This window comes from Pezoporus occidentalis, unplaced genomic scaffold, assembly GCF_034315485.1.
Source record: "Pezoporus occidentalis ecotype Australia unplaced genomic scaffold, CSIRO_AGI_Poc_V1 ctg244, whole genome shotgun sequence".
Taxonomy (NCBI): Eukaryota; Metazoa; Chordata; class Aves; order Psittaciformes; family Psittacidae; genus Pezoporus; species Pezoporus occidentalis.
The window spans coordinates 166,297-187,283 of NW_026914330.1; the positions used below are offsets into that span (position 1 = coordinate 166,297).

At 49.5% G+C, this 20,987-nt stretch overlaps 2 protein-coding genes across 4 annotated transcripts; both read right to left on the minus strand.

Annotated features, from left to right (window-relative positions):
• Positions 1-3,498: 3,498 nt before the first annotated feature.
• Positions 3,499-6,031, minus strand: LOC134165630 (sterile alpha motif domain-containing protein 12-like). 3 transcript variants are annotated; one of them, XM_062622627.1, is made up of 4 exons: positions 5,625-6,031; positions 4,756-4,854; positions 3,908-4,169; positions 3,499-3,825 (listed from the first exon to the last, which is right to left on the minus strand). In XM_062622627.1, exons 2-4 carry the CDS (start codon positions 4,813-4,815, stop codon positions 3,821-3,823), a joined length of 327 nt encoding a protein of 108 aa, XP_062478611.1. In that variant the 5' UTR covers positions 4,816-4,854; positions 5,625-6,031; the 3' UTR covers positions 3,499-3,820. The 3 variants fall into 3 exon arrangements, with proteins under 3 accessions (XP_062478611.1, XP_062478612.1, XP_062478610.1); XM_062622628.1 differs by lacking the exon at positions 5,625-6,031 and having other exon boundaries at positions 3,908-4,166; positions 4,756-5,616; XM_062622626.1 differs by lacking the exon at positions 5,625-6,031 and having other exon boundaries at positions 4,756-5,614.
• A 549-nt stretch (positions 6,032-6,580) lies between these two features.
• On the minus strand, positions 6,581-20,570 carry HADHB (hydroxyacyl-CoA dehydrogenase trifunctional multienzyme complex subunit beta). Its single transcript, XM_062622625.1, has 15 exons — positions 20,281-20,570; positions 19,874-19,915; positions 17,943-18,039; positions 17,292-17,336; positions 15,729-15,828; positions 14,442-14,529; positions 13,705-13,892; positions 12,554-12,734; positions 11,500-11,621; positions 9,966-10,045; positions 9,829-9,876; positions 9,347-9,434; positions 8,427-8,501; positions 7,803-7,967; positions 6,581-7,172 (listed from the first exon to the last, which is right to left on the minus strand). The coding sequence occupies exons 1-15, from the start codon at positions 20,345-20,347 to the stop codon at positions 7,137-7,139; spliced, it is 1,422 nt and encodes a 473-aa protein (XP_062478609.1). The 5' UTR covers positions 20,348-20,570; the 3' UTR covers positions 6,581-7,136.
• Positions 20,571-20,987: the final 417 nt, after the last annotated feature.

Here is a 20,987-nt window from a genome sequence, read left to right on the forward strand (position 1 = left end):
TAAAGACTGGGGCAAAGGCAGTATTAAGTACCTCAGCCTTTTCCACATCCTCAGTATCCAGTAGAGGGCGAAGGTTTTCCTTGGCCCTCCTTTTATTGCTAGTATATTTCAAAAAGTACTTTTGATTATTTTTTATGGCAGTGGCCATATTTTTGCCCCAACTTTGACTGCTGAGCCCAGTGCCGTCCAGCTCAGTCCACTCAGGCCACGTATCCTGGTTCTATCCCCTCCCAGCTTCATGCTTGTTGGCCCATTACCAACACTATTTTAGTCTCAGATGCCCAAAACAGCATTGCAGAGCTACAATAGCAGACATTAACTCCAGCAGAGCTGGACCATCAACCAGCACGTGAGCACACTTTGAATCATCAAATCCTAGAATGGTTTGGGTTGGAAGGGACCTTAAAGCTCCTCCAGTTTCCAACCCCATGCCATGGGCAGGGACACCTTCCACTAGACCAGGTTGCTCAAAGCCCCATCCAACCTAGCCTTGAGCACTTAACCTGGCTTTGAAGTCCCAGCATGGCTTCATACTTCAAGAAAAAGGGAAAAGGCCCATGCTTTTGTGTTAGTGCAGAAAGAGGACTATTAAGTATATTTCTGGAATAACTTGGGATTGCTTTCTTCCTTGCAAGCAAACAAGGGAAGCAGTAAGGCTGGCAGCATGACCTACAGTAGGACTGCCTGCATTCTGCCTCATGGGAACAGCCCCCTCAAGAGTGTTTTCCCCATCCCTGTCCCAGGAGAGCCGGGCTCTGGAAGAGCTTGTGCCTTTAAGAGGCTGTGCCAGGGACCAGAGCACTTTGGGTGGTGAAGTTTAGACTGTAGGAGGGGCTGGGAGAGGTGAATCTCACCATCACTCCATGGGGCGGGGAAGGAAAAACTCTCCCCCTCTCTTTGGGAACAGGGCAGGGTGTCCCACAACTGCCCCACATTAGTTATCCCAGTGCTGCCACACTCCCCAGTGAGCGGGGCAGGAGGCAGGCACCACTGCCCAAGCTGCCCACACCACCAGCCCAAGGACTGCCCCCCAGCACCCATTGCTTCTGCACCCCTGTTAGAGCTGACAGAGCGCATGCCACCGAAAAGGTTATCATCAGTAATGTTCCTCAAACTACCCGTTTCAGCTTCCTAGGCTATAGGAGCGCCCGCAGGGCTGCCTTCCACCTCTCCTCTGGCCCCGACGCAGCCCAGCGCAGCCCCCTGTCTCCAGAGCAGGGAAGCGAATGTCAGCAGGCTGTAGGTGCCTGCCCCGTTCCGCAGCCGACCCAGCTCCTGGCCCCGGCAAGCTGTGCTCGGGGCGAGTGCACCCATCCTGGCCCATCGTGGGACTGGGTCGTGTCCGGGGTGGGCAAGATCAGCGCTGGCTGCGGGAACGTTTCCCAGCTCGCAGCAGGAAAGGGGCTCTGCAAGGGGTCTGGCCCCAGAGCAGGTAGCAGGTCCCTCCCCATCCAGCCCTGCAGCCAGTTCCTGAAGCCAGGCTTTGCTCCCCTGCAGGCATCAGTCTACCCCTGAATAGCCCCGGATCCCTCTTCCTACCCCACGGGCTCCTGCACTGACCGCCCTGCCTCCTCCCTACCCTCCCAGTTCAACCCCTGCAGCCCACACGGGTGCCCTGAGCTTCTTCAAACAAGCCGTTGAGCAAAGGCTGTTTCCTGCATCCCAGGCTTAGAGCAGGGACCATTCACCCTAAATGCCCTTTTTCCCTTCCCTGGCATCTCTCAGGAGATGGTAAAACCCATGAAATATGAAGCAGAAGACAGACAAGATCCCTACTTTATGCTGATCCCTCACCACCCCTCACCCCACCACCCCTCCCCAATGCTTAACCATCAAGGTCCTACCATCTGCCTCTGACGCTCAGCAGCTCCCAGACTGGAGTCAGTCTGTCCGAAGTCCTCCCCTTATACAACCCGAATTTGTCACATGCTTTCCTTCTTGACAATGGAGATAGCAAGAAGCATCCCAATTTACTGGAAATCAGGCCATTTTCACAATAATACAAAAGTGAAACTTGGCAGCTGCTGCCAGGGATGGAGCTGAGCAAAACAGGATGGGTGGAGGCTGAAGTGAGAGTGGTCCAGAGGAGAACATGAGCAATTGGACCCTAGAGCAGCTTCCAGTGTCTAAAAGGGGCGACAAGAAATCTGGACAGGGGCTTTTGACAAGGGCCTGTAGGGACAGGACAAGGGGGAATGGCTTTAACCTGACAGAGGGGAAATTGAGCTCTTAGGAAGAAGTTGTTCCCTGTGAGGGTGGTGAGGCCCTGGCACAGGTTGCCCAGAGAAGCTGTGGCTGCCCCATCCCTGGCAGTGCCCAAGGCCAGGTTGGACGGGGCTTGGAGCAAACTGATCTAGTGGAAGATGTCCCTGCCTATGGCAGAGGGTTGGAACTGGATGAGCTTTTAGATGAGCTTCCAACCCAAATCATTCCAAGATCCCAACTAGCCAGCATCCCTTCCACTCCATGTGTTTTGTGCTGGTTTTGCACCACAGCCATTCGGGGCACCCAATGGGCTCATGCGGGTGAGGTCTCTGCAGCAGAAGGGAGTTCCTCTGCCCCTGTGGGACCCCTCCTATGGGCTGCCTAAGGCGAGCAGTCTCTTGCTCCAGCCTCGGCCAAGCGTGGGTCAGGCCCTGGTGGCAGCCTGTGCTTTTCTGTATCCCTCCAGCTGCCCGGTGGGATATGCTCCAGCCCCACTGGCACTGGTCCAGGAGCGCTGGAAGCCCCCCGTGGCTGGTTCCTGCAGGAAGAGAGAAGTGAGGCTTTTTGTATGAAAACACATGAGCCTGAGGAGCCAATTCAGTTCTGTGGGCTGTCTGAGCCCTTTCCAGGAAGGGATTTTATTCCCGGGAAACAGAATGCCCATTTCACAAGCCAGGGTAAAAAACAAAGTAAACTTTCAACCTGCCCAGGGTCTGCACTAAGATAAGCAGAGACCAGACTGTGCCCTGTCCCTCAGCTCAACACGGCTGCTCGCTCAGCTCCCACCACGTTTTCCAGCACAGGATGCAGGCATAGATAGTGCCAGTACCAGGATCCAGGGTGCCAGACCACAGGGGTCCACACAGGATGCAGCCAGACCCTTGGACCACATGAGACTTCTGAGACCACAGCAGGGTAGTGTGGGAGGAAGGAGTGCTCGCCCCGGTCTTCTTCCCTGGAGAATCGGGTCCTGGGGATGGATCCTGCCCTGCAGTTCACAGCCAGCCCTTTGCACCAGTGCAGAAGTTCAGGGCCAGGAAAATACCAGGGCAGAGGAGGCTGCAGACTCCCTGTCCTGGGCTGTGGCAGGGTGGGTTTGGGCTTTCAGACCTTTTCTAGGTCCTCAGAGTGGGGACCCCTCTGTACTTACCAGGGCAGTGTTTATTGAGACCAGTTCTGGGCTGGGCACTGCTGCCCTGTTCCTGCCAGCCCCAGGGTACCGAGGAGACAGGTTTCCCCTACACAGCAACCTGGGAACTTGTCCCCTATGCTCTATACCACAGACAGACAGACAGACAGACTGGAGGGTCACTCCTGGGGCCAGGCTGCCTCATGGTTGCAGCAGGATCCAGGGGGGGCTGGTAGGGTGCCCCCAGCATGCCAGAGCCGATAGGACCCCATGGGAGCTGGCAGCCACCCTTCAACGCATGCCACCCGGGGCCCGGTGGCCACCTCTTCCAGCCAGATTTGGTCTTGTCCACGGGGAACACAGTCACCTCAAGGTTCCCTCCAGCACCGCTCCTGCATCAAGTGCTCAGTCCCAGCTGCTGCTTTGTCCTCCCATGGCATCACCTCTCCTCCTGCAGTCTCCAGGACATCCGCAGCGACACTGTCTTCACTCTGAGGAGAGGTGACAATGACCACCGTCCACCCAGGGAACCAGTGCTCCCCCCCAGCCCACATATGGAGTGGGGATGCTCACGGCCAACAATGCTCAGCAGCTCCTCGACCTCCTGCTCCAGCCGCAGTTGCAGCAGCTCCCGCAGCAGCTCCCGGCGCCGGCTCCGCGGGGTCACCCCCATGCGCCGCAGGGTCCCCTCCGTCAGCCGCAGCAGGACCCGGCCCGAGACGTCGTGCTCATGTGCCAGCTCCACCAGCTCCCTGGCCCCGCTGTGTGCAGCCAGCCAGGCACCAGCCTCCGCCACAGTCCACTGCGCCACCGGGCGCTGCTTCTCCTCTGACTCCTGCAGCGGGAGGACAGGGTGAGCTGGGATGTTCCCTTGTTCCCTCGCCCTCTGGCCTCTCCCCCATGGGAACTACAGGGTCAAGCTACCTCCTCCATATAATCACAGAATGGTTTGGGTTGGAAAGGACCTTAAAGTTCATCCAGTTCCAACCCCTGCCACAGGCAGGGACACCTTCCACTAGACCAGGCTGTTCCAAGCCCTGTCTAACCTGGCCTTGAACACTGCCAGGGATGGGGCAGCCACAGCTTCTCTGGGCACCCTGTGCCAGGGCCTCACCACCCTCATAGGGAAGAACTTCTGCCTCAGATCTCATCTCAATCTCCCCTCTGTCAGTTTAAGGTCATTCTCCTTTGTCCTGTCCCTACAGGCCCTTGTCAAAAGCTTCTCCACATGTGTCCATACCACAGTCCCCTCTACCCACTCTGAACGTGACCTTCAGTCCCATCCCTGCACTGATGCTGATGGCTGCACCCGCATCCCCATCCTCCACCCATGGGGACCCCCCATCCTCCACTGTGGGGGTACCCCAGCCACAGGTATCTTTGGGGTGTCTCCTGTCCCCCAAGCCCCTGCCCATGCTCACCTCAGCCATCAGGCATGCCTCCAGCGATGCCTCAGCCCCATCCTGCACCCCAGTGTCCATGCAGGGTAGCGGGCAGGGCACAGGGGCAGCTCAGGCTTCCTGCAAACAGCACTTCATCAGACAGGATGCCTGTGACTTGCCTCCCAAATCCTGCCAGCCAAATACCCCCACAGTGCCCCACCATGGCAAAGCACCCTATCCCATGGTCCCTGCCCACCACCGCAGGTGGTGCAGCATCCACCAGGGGCATGCAGGTGAGGGTGACCATCCTCTTCCATGCCACCTGCTCCATGCCCCACAGCAGAATGGGGTTGCTCATCCAGGTTCCAGTGAGGGACCGTGGCAAATCCCCACAGCCCATCCCATGCCACATGGGCATGCAGAGCCTGGCACACCCAGGAGGTGAGATCAGCCCTGGCTTGCCCCTTTCACTCACACTGCGAGCCCAAGGGGGACACACTAGCAAGGCACAGCTTCCCCAGGCCAGCCAGGGCCCCTTCCCCTTCCTTACCCCTTCCTCCTCACCACCTTCCACCTCGCACCTCCACTCCAGGTCAGTGCCAAACACACGGAGAGTGAAAGAAACCTTTGCCCTGACCCTGCTTCAGCAGGCACAGCCCTATGCATGCCCCAGCAGCCCAGTTCTGCCTAGCATGCAGCACTCCTGGGCTGCGAGGGGCACCCCAACACAGGGAACAGAGGGTCAGACCCCTGCCTGGTTGGAGAAGAGCAGAGCTGGGCTCCATCTGTACCAAGGGTCAGAGAAGGAGCTCTGTAAAGGTGTTCTCCATGTCCCCTCTCCCAGCTCTCTGCAGCCAATCCACCCCATTTGCCCCAGCACCTTCTCTGCACAGACAGGACGGATGCACCAGAGCGGCTTCACCTATGATGAGGATGGTGGCAGCAGCGAGGGTCCTGGTGCACGATGAGGTGGCAGGAGAGACACTGGGAGCGCAGGCGGAGGAGCAGGATGAACCTCGATGATGAGTCACAGCGTGAAGGCCAGCAGCCCTGCCCCACTAAACATGCAGGAACCCAGCCACCGCTTGCAACAGGCCACAGCACAGCCCCGGAGGTGGATTAAATCCTCCAAGAGAACTGTGGAAATGAGCCACTCTGGAGCAGACAACATCCAAATGGGGCCACAGCACTGCCTGGGCTGCCCCAGGACACAGCAACACGCATTCACCTGAGCTGTGGAAACATTTCACACTGTATCAGCTCACCTCCCAGCCCAAACAGCACACAAGCCTTGGCTCCCTGAAGCAACCCCATCCACAGCACACACACACCCCCCCCCGGACTGGTAGCAGGGCAATCACCTCCCATGCACCTAGTGCTGCAGACAGGCTAATGTCCACATCAGCAAAGCAAGCAGCTACATGGGGTTATGTTATCTTGAAAGACACACACAGAAGGGAACAGGCCCCTTCACACTTCAACCAGGCAGTTCCTGATTGCCTCCTTTACCCACCATCCACGCAGCTCCCACTTGCTCCCATAGCCACCTCCCAGTACACGATTCCCACTGCAGCACGAGATTTCCAGCCAGGAAGAAGCCAGAACCACCCACTGTTACGCCTGTCCCTTATCTCAGGTGTGCCTCCCCCACTGCTGAATCTCAACCGTGTCAGATGCTGGCAGGGTGAGATCATGAGAAGCAAGCCACCAAAACACGCTCAAAAGCGTCTCTTCTTATGATTCACTGGGTCGGAGTTCAGAGCCGCCATCTCCCATTTCGGAAAGCGGTCACCTCAGAGCACGTCTCCCACAGAAATCAGCCCCAACCTGTGTCAGGTGAGGGAAGGAAGTTAAAAAGCCAGACTATTTTATTTCCTGATTTATTGTGGTTAACATCAGCAACACTCATTTGTTCAGAAGTGATTTGCTAATTCCAGTGCTGTCTGGACATCACGCAGCAAACCTCCTCTTTCAAAACCAGGTCAGCCAACTCAGCCTGAACCCATTCCTGAAAACAGCTGTTACTCCCCAGATTAATTCCACCTAAGCCCAGCGATCTCCAGTACCTTCCATTCTCCTTATTCCCAAATTTAATCCTCCCTACACGGCTTTGGAATCATCCCTCTTCTCCACAGGGGGAGAAATCACACTTACTGAAGAGTTGCATTAGGAATCACAGAGGTTACAATGAGCCACAAGAGGCTAAAAGCTACCTTAACTTTTACTCTCCTGGAAGTGGAATATTTCTTAGAGTGCATTCATTAGTTGAAAATTACCAGCTGAGTAGCTAGAAGGGATTTATTTATAAAGGCCACCAAAAACCCTTTCTGAGAAGGATTGTAGGATGTTTTATTAGTGCATTGAAATGGCATTGCCAGGCACAGGATGGATGAATACCCACTCAGCAGCCCCTCGTGCCACTACTGAGGGTAAAGCTCCACTAACATCGCATGGCCCTGGAAGGAGAGAGAAAGACAAGGAATGGTCACAGAAAAGACTAACCATCACAGACAGGCTCACGATGGGAGATGCCATCTCCTGAACACCTTAACATAAAAGGGGAGATGAAAATCCAGCACTGGCTCACTGAAAGGATTCTGCCAACAGCAGTTTGATGGCTTTGGGACAGCACAGCTGCTCCAGGCTGGGAAAGGAACCGGAGTACCGCCCAGCCAATGCATCGGGCTGTCCCAAGGGCCAGGCTAGGAACACCAGCACCTCGGGATACAGAGCACCAGCTATGCCAGGTCCCTGTGGAAGTGCCACCAGTCACTGCAGCCTGCACCAGGCTCCCACCCAAAGGCCCACAAGCTGTAGGTAGAGTCTCACTCCCATTTTTCTAGTTAAGTTCTTTCTTCCCAAAGTGAGAAGAATGACATTCACAAACCCCAACTGATGATTCTGAGCTGGGCTGGAGAGTCTCTAAAGAGGAATGAGGCAGAGGGAGCCCACTGAACAGAGCAAGAGGGTGTCAGGGACACCCAGTGCCACCTGGTGTGCCAAGACAGGATTTCACAGCACCACCAGGATCAGAAATGTGGCTAGCTCTCCAGAGGGAACAGTGCCTGACCCCAAAGCATCATTACCTGCCCTCCTGCTGCACAGGCAGCAACCAGGCCGTACTGTCCTCCCTCCTTCTTCAACCTGTGAGCAGCAGTCATGACCAGCCGGCATCCAGTGGCAGCGAAAGGATGGCCCAGTGACAGGGAACCACCCCAAGTATTGAACTTCTCCAGAGGAGGGGCTCCAACCTGTGAGGACACACACCATCACCTGCCTGCATGGAGGCTGCTTGACCTACTCCTAACACCACCAAACCTCCGACAGCCCAGGCTGCCCTACAAAGTGTCTGTTGCCATGTACAAGTGCCTGAAGACAGGACAAAGCTGTGCTAAAGGCTTTGCCACCTCACCTGCGGTCCAGCAGAGATACTCCAGACTCTCAGAAAGCATGAAGGAGGACTGGCCCCCTCCCACTGTCTTTAATTCCCATCTCCAATAATTTCTATTATGACTTTAGATCTCCACCTCCCGCTGACAATGGAAATGCCATCACTCCCAGAGAAACTGCTCACATCGGGATTTGCTAAGCAAGAAGGGACACTACAAAAGCTGTGCTTTGCAGCACCACACACCCTGCTGCAACAAGGGACTCAATAAATCCTCAAGTTAAACTAAACTAAAGATAGAAGTGTCCCGATTGTGTCTTACCTTCGACTTCCTGCCCATGTAGTTTTGTGCAAACCAGTCTGAATCCATAGCCTTCAGGTTAGCCAGGATCTGCCCCTGAAAGAGAGGGAGCGTGACAGTAACAAGAACGGGCAGGCTCTGAAGAAAACCTAAGGACAGCGCTTACCAAGCGTGAGATATCCCAGGACTTGCTACGATCACTAAACTAACACAGCCAAATACAGGCTCAGCCTGCTAATGTCAGCTCAACCTTCGCTAGAGAAAGATGCCACCCAGTAAATGAGCCACCTCACCATGGTAACACAGATTCCCAATCCAATTAGTAGGTGATGTGGTTTCTTTCATCCAAGGGTCCTGGGGAATTATAACTATTTTTGTTTATATATTATTTTAGAAGAATCTGTATTCCTTTGGTGACTTTAAACAACAAAAGCTTAGCATCAGTTGTGTCCACATAAAATGTTATATATTTAAAATATATACAGTACTTCTCTTCAGACATGAATGCAGAATTACACCTATGTACGTTTAGTGAAGGTCTTATCAAGAGCTTTCACCAACACGAAAGCAGACGCCTACAGAACAGGTTTTTACAGCTGGAGGTATCCTTAGTGCTCCAGCTGTACCAGCTGTACTGTTGTGGTTTAAAAGCCCAGCTGGTAACTCAGAACCACGCAGCCACTCACTCACCCCTCTCCTCCTTCCTCCCCCCACTCCCACAGGGATAGGGAGGAGAATCGAAAGAATGTAACTCCCACAGGTTGAGATAAGAGCAGTCCAGTAACTACGGTATAACACAAACCACTACTGCTGCCACCAGTAGTAATAATGATAAGGGAAATAACAAGGGAAGAGAATACAACTGCTCAGCACCCGCTGACTGATACCCAGCCCGACGCAAGCAGTGATCGGATGGGTAGTGCTCTAGGCTCAGTACTTACAGCAAAAGCTTCATGGAATTCAAACACATCAATATCAGCCATGGTCAGACCTGCCTTCTCCAGCACTTTGGGAGTAGCGTAGGTTGGACTGAAGAGGAGTTAAGAAACAGAAGTCTTATATGAATACATTTCATCACATCATCGCCCCCTTTTTCCACAGCAACCCACGTTACGTTCCCTAGGTCCATGGTACAGCTCTCTGCTTGTCTAACCAAAACACAACCCCAAGTAACCACTGCTAGTAACACCACACTGAGATGCCTCCCAGCACACCAGGGTGGGTATGTCTGCCACAGCTCCTCTCCCACATTCGCTGCCTCCCCCTCCCAAGTCACACCTAGCACACCAGCTCTGGCATCTCTGCAAGAGAGCCTGAAGATTAACATCTCATGAGACACTTCACAAAAGAAAAGATGCGTAATGACAAGTCAAGGCTGCTGGGCTAGTACAGACTATTAGGGCTTTTGAGCATCGGTACCTACCCCAGTAGCAGCTGGTCCTTTGGATCTTGGGACACATACACGAAGTCCCTACACAGGAGAAATGCTATTAGTAACAGAAAGAGGAGGAGACAGAAGCGAGAGCAGACGTCAGAGGCCATGCAGAGCAGGCTTTTTACCTTAGGTAAGCCTTTGGTTTGTAGCCCAGTGCCAGAGCCTTCTCCTCAGACATAAGCAGAACTGCTGAAGCACCATCCGTCTGAAAGAGGCAGACAAGAGTGAGGTCTCTGCCTGAAGAACTAGCACACTCTGCGCCCAAAGGGAGCCTGACAGCCCTCCTGCAGAGCAGCTGGCAGGACAGGACCTGATGTTACCAGGGCTTCCAGGACATCCCCCATGTCTGCATAAGTGAGCTGATAGACGGGTGTGTGGATGGAACACGACATTAGCACACACATTGCTGAAGCGCTCCCTTACGTCAAAACCCACACAGAGGTGCCTAGAAGCCCTTGCCAGTCTTATGGACAAGGTGGTTATCCCACCCACCCGTCCACCTGGCTCCATCCCAAACCCAGAGTATAATTCCAGGATGACACAAGCCACAGGCTCACCACGTTGCAAAAATGAACATCACAGCTTTGGCACACAGTGGCCAAATTAATTTCTGGGATAACAACCTCAGCTGCCTACAGACTGGCAGCAAGAGCACACCAACAGCATTTCAGCTGTTCCTGCACCAAGGCTGCAGCCTCACCAGGCTTATGCAAGTCCCCAGAACCACTAAGGAGTAAATAGCATTGCTGCTGAAAGGGCCCCAGTAGTAGTTACTTTCTTCTTTTTAAGTGTTGATCAGAAACTGTGAAACAGCCTTTTAAACACACAGAAATCTGACAGGGCTGCAGAGAGGAACAACATAGTCACCTTAAGACCTCAGCTAGAGACTTTCAGTGGCAACCACCTTCTGCCGAGTCTCAGGAACTGGGGCTCAGAAACACCTCACCTGTCTATCACAACTACCTTAGACTTCAGCACCTAAAAAACTCTTCCTCTAAAAATGCTAAGGAGAGAAAAAGAAGCATATGTGGAAGAGAGTTCATCATAATGGAGAAGGATCTGGGGAGACCTCAGAGCAGCTTCCAGTGCCTAAACTGGCTAACAAGAAACATGGAGGGGGACCTGTAAGGATAGGACAAGGGGGAATGGCTTTAACCTGACAGAGGGGAGGTTTAGATGAGATCTTAGGAGGAAGTTCTTCCCTGTGAGGGTGGTGAGGCCCTGGCACAGGTTGCCCAGAGAAGCTGTGGCTGCCCCATCCCTGGCAGTGTTCAAGGCCAGGTTGGATGGGGCTTGGAGCAACCTGGTCTAATGGAAGGTGTCCCTGCCTGTGATAGGGGGTTGGAACTGGATGAGCTTTAAGGTCTCTTCCAACTCAAATCACTCTATGACTGAAAAAAAAAACGATTGTCTCATGAAAACTGATTCATCAAAAATATAATGAATCCTCATGAAGCAGTTACAGAAAGCAAACAGGTTAAGACAGACCAAACCTTCTGGGGTTTACTCATTACTCATTTAAAAACAAAAAATCCAAGTTCACCAAAGGAAAAAACTCTTTCCCACAGGTTACAGCAACTTATCTACATGCCTGTGTGAAGCAGACGGTAACCTGGAGGCTTTTCCCCACAGGCTCACAGTGATGGAAACATGCATTACCAGGAAGGAGGAGTTGGCAGGTGTGACGGTTCCATAGGGCTTGACAAAAGCCGGCTTCAACTTGCCCATCTGCTCCAATGAGGAAGGACGGATCCCATTATCTTTGGTAACTGTTTCTTTGCCTGTTGATGAAAAATAAGAAACGTTATTTCAACTATGAAAGTCAGCAACACACATGAATTTGCACATCAGTGGGAGTCTGTGGCAGGAGAATTCAGAAAACTGCTTTTTATGACAACTGGGAGAAGGAAAAAAAAAAGGAAATTCCATTAATCCATTTATGGTATTACCATAAATTCCTAATTTTAGTATAAAGATTATAACCAACAGTCTACAAAAGTAAGATCTTTCTAGGAAACTAATTATGGTGCAAAAGTGCCCCAAATGAGCAGGTATGATAGAATCACAGAAGGTTTGGGTTGGAAGAGACCCTAAAGCTCATCCAGTTCCAATCCCCTACAATGAGCAGTGACACCTTCCACTAGACCAGGTTGCTCCAAGCCCTGTTCAGCCTGGCATTGAACACTGCCAGGGATGGGGCAGCCACAGCTTCTCTGGGCAACCTGGGCCTGGGCCTCACCACCCTCACAGTAAGGACCTTCTTCCTAATATGAGGAAGTTGAACCAACTGGGTAGGAAGTTGGTTTCAGCTCTCCCTACCCCGTCCCTGATTCAGCAGACCAAGATTTTACTGGGTTTTCTATTTGTTGTTAATAGCTTAGCATATAAAGATGGGTTCTCTCCTCTGACTGGAAGAGCAGGGGGATTCTTGGTCTCACTACCCTGATCTTCCATGCTCTATCACCCTATTAGCATGGATAGGAGGTGGCTGCAACAAAATTTAGATGTGTAAGGATATGTTTATGTATTTAGATGTGTGTTTAGAAACATGCTCCTAAGTCAGTATTTTTCCTGGGAGAAACAGCAGAGAGTTAAAATCCATACTGGATTCACAGAGCATTATGAATCTGGTCCCAGTACTTCCCCTCCTTTTCTAAATAAAGTATTACTTCATTGGATTAGTGCATGCTAGCAATGAAATGTGCAGTTTTACCTGGCACTTTGAAGGGTACCACATCCACTAGCATCCCTCCATCCTGGGCTTTCTTAGCTAGTGTGTGTGAACGGAGGGCATATTCATCCTGCTCCAAACGGGATATGGCAAAGGCAGCAGCCAAACGATCAGCAGAGTGCCCCATGGTCTCGCTGGTGGAGAACTCTGCCACAGCTGGAAGCTACAGAACAGAAAAATTAAGTTAATTATGGAGTTCAAATGTTGGTTAATCATAGAATCCTAGAATACCAGATGGGAAGGGACCAGACTTTTTGGGCTAAGGTGAAACACCACATCCTGAGATCTTAAAACTTCTTGTCAAATACCTTCTTTAGCAAAACCAGGTGATTTCAGTTTCTTCCAGTAGCACACAAGAAACCCCTGCATGCATTTAAGCCTGCAGTTTTTATATCTACTCGGACTTTGGATCTCTGCTGTGTGTACACTCTGCTTCCCGCGCTCCTGCTAAAGGCAGCCCAGACACAAGCAGTTTTATTAAGGAGGGAAGTGCTTCCCCTTCTCATCTTCACCATGATGTAATTCACCTCTCTCATGACCTCTGAGACAGAAAAGAGTGGCTCCCTCTGTAGCAGAGTCCTGACATTAATTAACCATCAGACTCCCGTGCCCAAATATGGGAGCTAAACACATGAAGTACCTGGCAAGATTTGGCCAGGAACAGTATTCATAAAGGCATATTTAAGGTGCATTAATCAAAGGGTTTTATTAATACACTAAGGATATTCCTCGCTGATATTAAGCACATTACCTCTATTATCTAATAAAGTTCTTCTGAGCCTTTAGGACCCCTGTAAAAGTTTTATATTTACAGGGAAAAGCTTCTGCTTCTGCAGTTTCCCAGCACAGTTCGTCTAGAAGTTGCAGAAGGAAGGAGGTTTTGAAAGATGGTAGGATTACTGAAGAGCAACATGTAAGAAGACAAAGACAGGAATGCTATGAGATGCATTAATCAACTGCAGGTTTAACCCGAAGTACAGGACAAAGATCCAATATATGTGAACCACAGGCAACCACCTTACCCTTTTTAAATCCTCTCTGCTGGGGCTAAATAAATTACCTAAGCCAACCTGTTTTGCACCTCCCTGAGAAACAGTTTAGCTGAGTATCTTAATGCCTGAAAAAAACATTACCTCAGGAGCAAAGTAGTCAGGGCGAATTTTGGATATCACAGCAAGCTTTTGGCCCAAGGTCTTGGCTCGGTTAAGAGTCAGCATTGTCTTCCTCATCTTCCTACTGTGCCGAATGGGAACATCTGACATTAACTCCACACCCCCTGCTACGACAACATCGCACTGGCCAGCTGCAATCATACCCACGCCTGCAGAACGAGACAGAGTTGCCTGTGAGAGCTGCAGGGAGAAGTGACACTGAACTATTAGTGCCTTGGATACTACGTTTTATTTCCTTCAGCCTCTGGCTTTGCCCAGGTTATACAACTCTGCATCACAGTCAGTGACCAGACTGCACAGGCATTTTCTGAATCATGCTACTTTTGAAACTCTGCTTCTACTTCTCTCTGTCACACAGAGCAGCTGGGAGAAGAATACACCCAGCATTTTGAGACCGGGTCTCAATTTATTTTTCTCTGTTTAGGCTAAGACAAAGATGAAAGGTGAACTTCCAGATGCAGCCCTTGCCTCCCAAGCTATCACAGTCACTGAGGAGGGACTACTGCTGAATGCAAAGGGTATCAAGCTGTTGGCAGGTCTACAGCAGACATCTGATTCATAGAATGTTGGGTTTTGAATAAAAAAGCATTCTTCAGATGCTTACTTATACACACTAAGCACTACAAGTTACATGCAGGATATAGAGGAGTTGCTGAGCTCCTCCTCAAACCCACAGCTTGTTCTTCCAGCCAACATACCTGTGGTCATAGCCTGGTTTGAAGAAATACAAGCCATGGTGACTGTATGGGCAGGAGTTTTGTCAGAGAAACCGGCTCCCAAGGCAGCCTACGAGCAACAGAGATTGGCTGTTAAAACCTGCACCTTTTGGTCCACAGGTCAGAGCTACCTCCTGCCCAGCAACGCACCTTTCCAGACTAAGCTGAAAATAAGCACACTGAGGTTTCATTCAGCCAGTCCCTGCAGCCGCTCATTCCCTTCCCAGACACTGGGAACAGGAGATGGCAGCTGCCCAGGCTCTCAATTGCATTATGCAGACAGATGCTGCCCCCACTAATAAAGAGACAAACTAATCACAGTTTCACACCTCACAATTCGAGTTTTCCAACTACTTGACATCATTTTTGCTTCACCTTATTTGCTTAAGGCAACACGTGAAAGGATTTTAGATCCCTCAGTACAAGGCACCGTGAGTCATCTTGCACAGCACAGAAAACATTTCCTACAGTTCAGAATGCAGCGTCTTGCTTGACCCAGCTGAGGGCACAGCCTCGCACTGCAGAACTGCTCCCAGCAAGACCTGCCTCAGCTGAGACGTGGCCAACTAGTTTAAAGTTCAACAGTTGTTCCCAAGTTAAAAATATACCGCAGCCTCATCTGACTGGCACATGACCAAAGCAAGTATTTGCATATACAAAGCTAAAATGGAACTAGAGAGCTTCACAACGGCCTCCTTCCAGCCCAGGTTACATCATGGTTTTGTCCAGTTGCAGAGAACAACAGCAGAGGTTTGAGGTTACAGAAAAATCACATGCCACCTGTGTAACATTACTTCAGTGGAGTGTAATATGCGTGTATAATATGTGAATTTTGTTTTCTGACTGCCAAAGAGAAGAGCAGCTAAGCTATTCCCTTTCAGATCACTCAAGAGCCTCATCTGATCAGCCAAGTAAAATAAATACCAAAATACCACAGTAAAGCAATCTATCACAGCACACTCTGGCCCTCCCAAGTACCTCAGGCAAGGCAGCATTTGAGTCTCATTGGTAATTAAGAGCTGAGTGATCAACAGTCCTTAACAAAAGCTTCCCTTTCAGGGAAGAATCAAGCATTAAAATACATTTTGACCTAAGGCAGATTTCAGCAAGAGACAGGATCCCACAGTTATTTGACAGACAGAGCTGCACAAGTCTCAAATCACGTTTAAATGAACAATAATACTGGAATTTTCTTTTTTGCAAGCACTTTTCATCTTCATACTAGCAGCAGCAATCAGACTCACAGTGGAAATGCTGCACATAACCCACCTCTCTGGCCACATTACTTGTTTTCACCTCCTGGATAACTGTGCCATAAACAATGTAATCCACAACATCCCTTGGGACGCTGGTCCGGTTCAGTAACCCCCTAAGAAGATTACAACAAAAAGTATTTGCACCACGTAAGCAATAAACCCATTGCAGCCCTCAGACATCCCCTTTCCAGCAGCTCAGCTGGAGAACAATGCAACAATGGAGCCACGTCAGAAGGAAATCCTGTGTTTATCTGTACTTAATCAAAATGTAACTGACTACAGACTGTAAGTAATCATGGCAATAATATCACTACAAATGATTACAGAATTTAATGAAAACAAATACACTACACCCTTGCCCCTCCCTAAAATGATTGTTAGTATTTTCACCAATTTGGGGTATTCTGACATCAAAATTAAAGGAAGAGGGCTTTAAGAGATAATAAAGCAAATTAACTTTGATATAGAAACACCTAAAACTTCAGTAAGGTGCACAGAAAATAAGCAATGTGAAAAGTATTAGAAAACATATTGTATGATTTTACAGAAGATCTCGACAAACAGGCCAGCACAGCAAATCCCACTGCCAGCAGCGATTTGAGGCTCCTGGGATTCAAACGTAGTTTCATGCACTACAAAATACCAAAGAAAGATGAAACTAAAGGCACCCAAAACCTAGAATCCTAGAATGGTTTGGGTTGGAAGGGACCTTAAAGATCACCTAGTCCAACCCCCCCTGCCATGGGCAGGAACACCTTCCGCTAGACCAGGTTGCTCCAAGCCCCTGAAGTCCAACCTGGCCTTGAACACTGCCAGGGATGGGGCAGCCGCAGCTTCTCGGGGCAGCCACAGCTTCTCTGGGCAACCTGGGCCAGGGCCTCACCACCCTCACAGCCAAGAACTTCTGCCTAAGAGCTCATATATATCTCCCCTCGGTCAGTTTAAAGTCATTCCCCTTTTTCCTGCAGCACACTAAAACCCCATCAACATCCAGGGCACAGCCCTCTCGTGTGACTAACACAGTGACTGTCAACCAAATCAGCTCTTTCCTTGGGCCTTGAAATCTCCTTTCCCATGCACCCAGTAAAGCATTCTTTTTAACAGCACTTTGCCTTGCTCCTCAACCAAACACACAGCTAATGGCCTACAGCTTTTGTCAAATCACTCCAGAATGGAAGAGACAGGCAAGATGATAGAATCTGCTTGTTATTCTTGTTGCCATTTAGTTTTCTCTAAATGGTAGGGTTTTTTTTCAGGTTGGTTTTCCCAAGTACACCTCAACAGACAGTAGCTATGATCTCTGTATTCAGAAAACTACAGAGTTCAAATTAACTAAAATTTGCCAAATAGGAGAACAATGTAACCTCTTTGTAACAAGACACTTTAGCACAAGCCTGTTGTAAGCCCTACTGCTTAAGCCACCTATGAAGGTCATGGTGGACCATGAAAAATGAAGTGCCTGGATGGTATTGTTTAGAGATAAAGCTAGAGCCTTGGCTTTCAAATCTGTTGAAGCTACTGTACCAACACTGGGACCCCAACGAGTTTTCTGGGCCCTTCTATTTGATTTACTTACTGCAGTGCTGCTCTTGCTAGGTCATGTGGCATAAGATCCGCATACCTGGAAGTTAGAGAAGGACATACTTAGGGGTGTCAGAAACCAATCCAGAGGTCTGCTTCACTGCAGTAAGCACACATCAGCAGCAAAGAGCTAGTGACATGCCAGAAATGCTCCACTGCACTTACAATCAAACAGTTCATACCCCAGATTGTGAAGACTCTCTGTATAGGCCACCAGGTAATTGCTGTACTAAAACCACTGAAAAACAGCAGTAACAGAATAAACACTCTGTCCATCCTAAGAGTCAGGTCTGGTCTTAATTCAGCTATGAATCTGGTGGCATAACAGTCTAGGAAGAGTCTACAGCAGGCTCTGCGCTCTGCACATGTCCTGCAATTCTGTGAAATGCATTGCTTTATCTGCTATAGGTTCACCAACAGCTTCCTCTAGACATGCAGCATAAATCCTCACTCATACACATGGACAATCTTCTTCAGATCATGTTTTTTCACTAGCTTAAGCTGGAATAACAGTAGCAGCCTGACTTACTGCCACCTCAGTACTTTTAGGCATAATAACTACATTAAAATGAACAAGTCAACCAACTCTTTTCACAGAATATACTATTAATCAAATCAGCATTTATCTTCTTATTTTCATACTTACGTGGTGCCAGACTGCAAAAATGGAATACGGACACCCTCCACCACAACAATATTCTTCACACCAGTTTTGGCTAAGGTCTTCTTACTCTTAGGCTGGACTGGTAAGAGAAAAGCAATGTTAACACGAATACCAGCAAGCTTAAATTAAGACCCTGTAAAAAGTACTACAAAACTAGGGAAATTAGTCTCTTTTGGTGCGTAAGCCATTAGCAGAATACGTAGGTTACCTGGCTGTAATCTTGTCTCTGGCTAATTATGTGATCTGTGAAAAAAGATTTAACAACATCCCCCATCAGAAGATGGTACATCCCCCATCAGCAGACTCATCTGCAGCTACACTGAGACAACGGTACTGCTCTCTAGGCACCTAACTCCCAGTCTCTGCTACCACTGACAAGAATATTGCATGAAGCAATGCCTCTGAAAACGTTGCACAGCTTACAGTACAAATGACGCAGACCAAATTCAAAGTCTGAATAAGATCTCTTGCTTGGGGAGCAGCAAGAACTGCAAAGAGGAACCTACCTTCCATAGTAACTACCTATGTGTGTGCTCTTGCTGCATGGTAAAGGTGAGAAGGCGAGATGATTCAAGGGAAATCAAAACACAGCTCAAGACGTCAACTAGCTTTCACTCTCAGAGGAAAGCAGTAACAAGAGTAGTGTGTATAGTTGCTGTGGGTAACTTGCTACTTCTCCATAACATGTCCGAGCACCTCAGGTTCAAGGTAAAGCATGCCACGACAAAGTGTTGCTCAACAGGCCAGTGCCAGAACTCATCTGGAGTGATGATTAACAAGGAGTTCAATGAGAATGTCCTAATGCAATCAGGCCTGCAAATCTTAGCGAGCGTATATGGCAGCATGGGGGCAGTTTCTTTTCCAAGCAGGTAAAGGATGGAGACACATAAAAGCAAATTAAGTGCAGCTAAATACTTTGCTTAAACAAGTGAGGATGGAACTCTGACACTGCTCTTTGCTCTCTGTGTAAAGCCAAGAAGATGATGGGGAGCTACTGTCTAGGCCTATTTCCAAAACCCATGCAGCTTACAGCATGTCACCTGAGCAACTCCACCTCAGTGAACCCCAGAATGCTGGATCACCCCAGCCACTAGCTAAGGGCCACAGCTAAAACCCCCTGTAACTGAGTGTGCTGAGCAGCTCTGACAAAACCTGAGCCTCTTACTGGTCTTGCTGAAGTTCAAAGCTAATTCCACAAGTTTCTCCTTGTCAGGGACAATCTCCTCCCCCCTGGGTAAGCGATCTGCTTGTGCCCAGACGGTTTTTACATTCTGAGCTTAGCATCTCAGTTTAAGTTCTAGAAATAGCAAACTGTCAGGTGATGATGGGGCTGAGCTCTGGACTGGGCACAGCTGCTGAGAGTGACGGGTACGCAGAGGCCGAGAGTATTCTGCTGCAAACAACAGTTTACCTGCAATTTTACTTATTTGCAGCTTTTGTGGAGCACGCAGACTACTTACAGAATCACAGAATGGTTTGGGTAGGAAGTGACCTTCAAGCTCATCCAGTTCCAACCCTCCCTGCCATGGACAGGGACACCTTCCACTAGACCAGGTTGCTCCAAGCCCCATCCAAACATGCCTTGAACACTGCCAGGGATGGGGCAGCCACAGCTTCTCTGGGCACCCTGTGCCAGGGCCTCAGCACCCTCACAGGAAAGAACTTCTGCCTAACCTCTAATCTAAATCTCCCCTCTCTCAGTTTAAAGGCATTCCCCCTTGTCCCACAGCTACGCGCCCTTGCCAAAGCACCTCCCCAGTTTTCTTGTTAGCCCCTGGTTCTCCCAGAGCCTTAAGGCAGTCTGCACTGCACTTCTGAGATTCAAACAGAATGAGGCTCTGAAAAAGGAGGCAGCTTTAAAAATTATCTCCTCTAGCACAGACCCATTGAGATTCCTAGTGCTTTAACTTTACCTGCGGCTTGTAACGGCAAAGAACAGCTGAGTGATCGAACAACTGAAAAACAAGAAACAAAAAAATAGGGTCTGTCAAACCTGAAACGTTAAAAACATTTCTAGTTTCTGTCAGAACTGTTCGAAACATATGATAAGGTCATAATAAGACAACTGCACCTAAACACCCCTGAGGTATTTCTTAGTTTGCTCACAAAACTAAGACAGTTCATATTACAACATGATGTTCCTCCCACACCTAACGTGGGAACTGACAAATACGGCAACATTGAACTACTTTGAAAAAAGTCATCTCTATGATGACAACAAAACAGAGATTCAGATACAGCATCTGTCTGAAACCCAACACTTAAACCAGAACTGTATGACCTCCCAAGTCAAGCTTTCAATAAATGTAAAGATACTTACAACCTCTGGCAGCCCATGCTGAGGAAGCAGGGAGGTTCCTGATGGCGTAGGTTAGCATGCAACTCATTTTGCTATGTAGAGGGCTGGAGAAAGGCTGGTATTAGTCCAATCTGGTCTATTCGGAATAGTTTCAAACAATCTGCCTGCTTCACACAGAGTTAAAAAGTGAAGAAACAGAAGACACTCCGAGGGCAGCAGCAGGGAGAATTACTTCCTTTTGCACTTTCTGAACTCACAAAGAGCCTGGCTTATGACTGTGGCCTGCAAATGTTCCTGTAAATAAACAGTCACCTCCACAGTGACCCAGCACTGTATGAACAGCAGCCGGCACAGTTTTCAATTCCCCTCCCAGTAACTGTTCCGCCTCTTCCCTACTGGAAAATTGTCCAAGTGCCCAGCTAATCTCGCTGCCAGCGTGACTCTCCTGACACGCTCTCCTTGGCACATTATGCCACTACCCTTCCTTTTAACCTCAATAACTTCTGTTGTGCATCCCCGTGGGAAGCAGAATGAGTTGGTGCCTTTTCGCAAAGCTCATTCCAAAACAGAGCTTTCCCTATAAAAAGATCCTTATCTGAAGTTCATCAGCAGATATCCAGAAAACAGACTTTCTCACTGCCATTCTTCTCTGAATCAGTTCTCTGCCACAGCACTCTTCCTCCACATGTGCCAGGCTTCTTCCCCACACCAGGCTGAAGATTTTCAGA